The sequence below is a fragment of the Microtus ochrogaster genome, unplaced genomic scaffold, assembly GCF_000317375.1.
Source record: "Microtus ochrogaster isolate Prairie Vole_2 unplaced genomic scaffold, MicOch1.0 UNK10, whole genome shotgun sequence".
NCBI classification, from domain to species: Eukaryota; Metazoa; Chordata; class Mammalia; order Rodentia; family Cricetidae; genus Microtus; species Microtus ochrogaster.
In genome coordinates, this window is record NW_004949108.1 from 2,905,762 (window position 1) to 2,912,183 (window position 6,422).

Genomic DNA, 6,422 nt, shown 5'->3' on the forward strand with positions numbered 1-6,422 from the left:
TGTAGATCAGGCTGATCTTGAACTCACAGAGATCCACCTGCCTCTGCCTCCCAAGTGCTGGGATTAAAGGCATGCGCCACCACCGCCCAGATCATTTCTCTTTTAAAAATTCGCTTTGGTGACTCAGTGGTAGATCACCTGCCCAGCAAGCATGAGACCCCAGGTTCAGTCCCCCATGCCATGGGAGCAACATGGGGACCTGGCATCTCACGTCCTCTGATATAAGAGCCAAGCCGCTGTGCTGCTGTGCTTCCCATTGGTGTCAGAAGCCTTCCTTCCAACATGAGCACTTCTAGAGTAGCGATGACACTGTCAGGACACAAGGGGAGATAAGTGGTGTGTCGTTATTATTTGAGGGTTTTCATGAAAAAAGTCTGGGATGGAAGACTGCGTGACCTTTTATTAATAGCAAAATCTGTGCCCAATGACTCCAAGACAGAATAGGGAATCTGGGCCGTGTTATAGTGTCACCTGCTGCTCTGCTGTTCCCGCTGGGGTCCAGCACTCTGCTGCTGCCACTTCCTTGTTCCCAAGGGGGATGAGGAATCTGAACCAAGATGCAAAACCGTGGCCTGCTGCCAGTCTATCTCCCTTCCAAGAGAGTGCAACCCACGTCCTTTATTCAGAGGATGCAGTCTTCCATCCAGTGATCAGTGAAGCAGTGATAGAATCCCAAACAGGGTTTGTTAGACTTTACTATACAGCCCAGGTTAGCTGAGAATGGGAGCCCAGGCCTGACCCTTCAGCATTGTTTTCAGGAAATGCCACATGAGTGAATGTAAGAAGTCTCAGGACGGATTACAGATTTTCAGAGTACTAAGTGTGCAACAACAACAAAATAGGACTCAAAAACTGCAGCTGCTGTGCTTCTGTTTAGGTGAAAATACACACAAATGAATCATAGAAATAGGTGTGATTTTCTTTTTTCTGCTTTTCTGTCTTCCAAAGACTTTGGTCAGTTTGCACAACTTTGAACCAAGACGGGTGTGCATTGTGCTGTGAACTTGGCCTGTCCTGATTCTATGAGGGAAGCATTCTCGTAAACGTGGACGGTCAGCACCTGTGTTGATGGGGTGTGAAGAGAACTAGAGGGACTGCCTCCTGCACACTCAGTGCTGCTGTCTCCACTAGGGACAAACAGTGTTTTTGTCGCATTGAGTGGAAAACAGGCAGAGGAAGGTGGGCTGACCCAGCTAAGGGCCAGTCAGTCCCTCCCAGACTGCGCTGTTCAGTCTAGCGAACCCGATGGTGAGTCAGGTTGGTCTATCAAACGGTGAGGAAGAGCGGTCGGAACCAACAGAGTGTAGAGGCGTGGATGTGGTGCTGCCAGGTGACCCTGTGAAGGGTACCAGCTGTCACAAAAATGTCCGTTATCCAGGCAGAAGACTATTTACGGGTATCATGAATGACCTCTCAGTGTTAGCGCCCCATAGCGCATGTGTGCTCCAGATCCTACAGCCCTCACGCTAGACAAGCATTTCCTGGGCGCCCCTGAGCAGCTGATGGGCTGCGTTGTGTATAAAGTGCTGGGATGAATGAGTTCCCTGAAAACTGGCCCTCGTGTGAGGGTGTTGTTCACTGCTCTCGGTAATTAGTAATGGGTGGTTTGTGTAAAAGGTTTTTGGAAATATAATTATAAATAATATGACTGCAGTTGATAAGCTGTTTAAAATAATAATTACATTAATAATACTTGTTTTAAAACCTCGAGAGGAGTAGTAAGTTACGGTCTATTAATCAGCATAAATTTAAAATGAAGTATTTGTTGAAGCTTCCACATCTTTGTCTTATTGTCACAGCTTTATTTTATTTTTAGATGTTATACCAGTATTTAGATTTGTAGTTTGCATTAATAAGAAACAGGGTAGTTTTTCTCAAACTTATTTAAATACAGTTGTATGGATCTTCATTTCTCAGTTGTTCAAACTCTTTAAAGTTAATTTTGTTATCGTTAGTTATTTGAATTTTTTACCTCATCTGCCAAGTGATGTCTGCCTCTCATACAATCTCTGTAGACGAGTACTGGCAGAACCACCCAGAGCTGCATGACATTCCCATTTACTACGCATCCTCTCTGGCCAAGAAGTGCATGGCGGTGTACCAGACCTACGTGAACGCCATGAACGACAAGATCCGGAAGCAGATCAACATCAACAACCCCTTCGTTTTCAAGCACATCAGCAACCTTAAGGTGATGCCTGTGGAGGAGGGGAGGCAGAGGGGCCTGGGGCAGGCAGGGCAGACTGCAGCCCTCCTGCTGAGGCTTCCTACTTACACCCCTCACCTCTGTGCTGGGGTGCTGGGACTCACTGTAGCTGGGCCTGCATCACAGTGCTGGAACTCTCTGTAGTTGGGGCTGCCCTTGCTCTGGGTCTCCACACGCCTTCAGTTTGCAGCTATAACTTGGATCTCTTCTGCCACAGGAAGAAACTCCTGACAGGAAAAATATGACAGGTCACAGCTTTAGATTCTGTTGTTCACATCTGGTCCTTTTCGATTGGCTCTGCAAGTTCCATGTATGAATTTATAAAACACCCATGTTTGGCTTTCCAAGATCAATTAAATCAAATCTGCTTTCAATATATTTACAACCAAATGCTTTTTAAATAACATGTTTACAGAGTTAACGTGCTGATTTTGTTCATCTGGTTGGTTGGTTTTGGTTTTTTGAGATGGTCTTTCTACATAGCCCTGGCTATCCTGGAACTCTCTCTGTGGACCAGGATGGCCTTGAACTCACAGAGATCCACCACCTGTCTCTGCCTTCTGTGTGCTGGGATTAAAGGCCACCGTGCCTGGCACATTTTCATTTTAAGACTTGGTGTTTAAACACAACTCCTGCAGCAGTGTGATGGCCCCCGGTGAAAAATGTTTTGACTCCTTCCTTTGTCTCTCAGAGCATGGATCACTTTGATGACATTGGCCCCAGTGTTGTCATGGCCTCGCCAGGCATGATTCAAAACGGCTTATCCAGAGAGCTGTTTGAGAGCTGGTGTACAGACAAGAGGAACGGCGTCATCATCGCGGGGTACTGTGTAGAAGGGACACTTGCCAAGGTCAGTTCCCATCTTGGAGTGTGAGTCAGTATTTCATCCAGAATGCTGGGATAAGTCATGTTTAGGTATAGTGCTATTAATAAAATCCAGAGACAGAAATTGGGGTTCAACTTGAAGGTCAGGGAAGCGAAACAGCCAGCCACTGGCTTTTACCCCTGCCTCAGTCTGAACTGGCGAACCTGCTTCCTGGAATCTCAGAATGAGACTTTGAGCGAGAGCTCTCTCCTCCTGTCTTATATTCCTCTCTAGGGCTGGGATTAAAGGCGTGCACTGCCCGATTTTTATGGCAAACTAGCATGACTACTGGGATTAAAGGTGTGTGTCACCACTGTCTGGTCTGTTAGGCTGACCAGCACAGCCGTTTTACTCTCTGAACTTCAGGCAAGCTTTGTTTATTAAAATACAAATGAAATATCACTACATTCAGGTTGTGTGACTTTTGATTTAGGGTTATTTTGTGTAGACTTTACCAGTTGAGCATCCCAGGCATTTTTGCTTAAAAACATTAGATTTAGAATTTTTCCAGACGAAGGATTCACAGCCTATGACACGGACGTCTACAGAGCTGTATTGGGTGCCTGGGCTGCTGTCTTCCTGTAGGTATAAAGTGGCTGTTTTTAGCCTAGGGTGTACACATTGTCGATAACAGTGCAGAACTTTAGTTGCAATTAATGGCTGTCCAGACAGCATGTTCTCTTGTCTTCTTGCTGTTAATATCTGTATTAGTTTAAACACAGAGTGGGTTCTCAGTCGGGGCATTTTCATCCTTTGCCACGTGCTGTGGAGTCAGTAGAGAGCTTTTGCGCAGACGGCTCCAGACTGGAGTTGTGTGCCTGTGCCCTGTGGGTCCTGGTGCCTGGAAGGAGCTGCAGCAGCAAGAGCTGGGTGCAACTTTATTGACAGCTCCAGCTTTCACTGCCAGCTCTGGGGGCCCCGAGCTCTAGTTATCTTCTGACCTTTCTGATTAAATGTTTACTCAATGAAAATCATAAGTGTTTGGTACTTGCTAACTCATGAACATCAGAATGACTTTGATGGTTAACACTAGAGATTGTGACTGCATAAGACATAACCAAAATGCACCTTCTGTCGTCTAATTGCACAGTCTGTTTTTCTCGTATTTGTTTCCGACAGCACATCATGTCTGAACCTGAAGAAATCACTACCATGTCTGGACAGAAGTTACCACTGAAAATGTCGGTTGATTACATTTCTTTCTCTGCTCACACAGATTACCAGCAAACCAGTGAATTTATTCGTGCTCTGAAGCCACCTCACGTGGTTAGTCTGTGAATGCCATGTCTAACTGTAAGGTGCATGAAACGCAAGGGCTCTCACAAACCTAGCATCTCGTTGTGAACAGAGCATCCCACCAGCTCTTGGTTTAACCATTATCTCTCCTTCTGCACTTGTTTCTTCATTTTACACTGACTGCTTCAGGCTTACCAACCCTATTCTAGTGTTCGCTGTGTTTTCTGCTGCCTCTCCAATAGCCTAAGAACCAGGGTAAGGGGTGTGACTACTTGCCTTGAACCCCAGCTCTCTCCTTTGCCTACAGTGTATCTTTGTGCTTTATAAATAAGGGTGATAGCAATTTATAAGGTCATTGTGCAGACAAAATAAGTGAGACTATGACATACTTGACAGTGCCTGGCCCATAGTGCACTTTATGTGGATATTAAATTGACAGTTCAGACTGTCATTCGAAGAGTAAATGTTCAAGGTTTACATAGATATAGATGGAAACAAATACTGAATTAGTTCCTTACTAGTATAGTTTATGCTTTTTAAGTATCTTGAAAAAAATAATAATGGGTCAGCAAGACAGCTCTATGTAAACGTGCTTGCCTCGGAAGCCTCGTGACCTGAATTCAGCCCTCAGAACCTGTGTGGAGACACAGAGAGGACTGCCCAGATCTGCCCTCTGACTTCACGTGCATACCCAGGCCTGGGCACCCTCTAAACTGCTGCTCTTGTCAGCCTTTTTAAACTATTGCTGCTATCATCATCACGCGAGTGTCTGTTGGTTTTAAATCATTATTGCTATCATCATCACGCGAGTGTCTGTTGGTGGAATCTGGAAGGCTTTTAAGCTGAAAACTGCTGGGTTTTAATTGGAAGTGGAACAAGTATCCATGGAAATAGATTAGACCCAGTGTTCTGAAAACTTGCTCAGAGGAAATGGCTTTTCGCTATTGTATTCTGTTTCTTTATCAAATCTTTTTATTGTGCCAAAATATGTAAAGCATGCAGTTTGCAGCTTTCACTGCTTTTAGGTATGAGATTCAGTGGTCTCACCTACGCCCATGTCGTAGCCCCTACTTCTGGTTTCAGAACTCCCTGCCCCTCAGCAGAAGCCTGTGCTCTATTTTATTCTCTTCTCAGCCCCACCAGTCTTCTCTGTAATTGCTTACTGTCGCTCTGAATCTGACAGTTGTTGTATTTCACAGAAGTGGAGTCATGAATTTTCAAGGTCCAGCCATGCTGCTTGTCTAAGTAGGCCAGCAATAGCCTGTTGATTATCCTTGAGGCTGCTGACATCATTTTGGTTAGTTTGAGTGACATCTAGTGGCTGATCACGTCCTTAGCTTTTGAGCACTTTGTAGCATGCTGGTCCTCCTAGGTATTTTCCCTCAGCCCTTAATGAACAGACTCCTGTATGGAGAAAATCATTCCCCTCCTCAGCATCATGTGTAGGCTGTAGAACTTGAGCGCAGTGTAGACCCCATCACGTGCTTCTGCTGTCTGTGTAACTGATTCATGATCCCACCTCATACCTTGAGGCCAGGTGGAAAAACTGCTGGCCTCACCTTCAGTCCCTTGTACCTCTTGGCCATCTGGTTCTGTCTGCCGCTGGTCTAAATCGTCAGCGGATGTTTACTTCTAATAGCCAGCACTCTCTAGTGTGTGACTGCACGTGAGGTTACACTGGTAGTGGCAGTAGCATGCATTTACTGCATATGGAGTGCCAGGCTGCTCATGCTTCTTATGCATGCACTTGCTCAGGCTTGGTATCCGACGCTGTTGTGGAACTGGGGAGTTCGGCCAGGGTTACACAGTACAGAGCAGTGCTACGGTTAGTGTTCAGGCAGCCCAAACTGGGCCTTGCACTTCGGGTGACAAGCCTGTGCCCTGGAGTAATGCTGGCTATGCTTCCACAGGCCAGATGGAAACTGTCTGCCAGTGGTTTGGAGATGAGATGCCCACCATGGAAGACAGAGGAGTGAAAAACAAAATAGATGGATGGACAGCCAGTGCAGGGTGGTGGACACCACTGTAAACAGATGGACGGACAGCCAGTGCAGGGTGGTGGGTACCATTGTAAACAGATGAACGGACAGCCAGTGCAGGGTGGTGAATGCCACT

General features: G+C 46.0%; 1 protein-coding gene across 2 annotated transcripts in view; it reads left to right on the forward strand.

The window, feature by feature from the left end:
- Cpsf3 (cleavage and polyadenylation specific factor 3) overlaps positions 1-6,422 on the forward strand; it is a 28,639-nt gene that overhangs the window by 11,818 nt on the left and 10,399 nt on the right. For both annotated transcript variants that reach the window (XM_026788940.1, XM_013353533.2), the window contains exons 8-10: positions 2,016-2,191; positions 2,898-3,056; positions 4,191-4,337. In XM_026788940.1, coding sequence (XP_026644741.1) covers positions 2,016-2,191; positions 2,898-3,056; positions 4,191-4,337 — 482 coding nt within the window. The remainder of the gene's footprint in view (positions 1-2,015; positions 2,192-2,897; positions 3,057-4,190; positions 4,338-6,422) is intronic.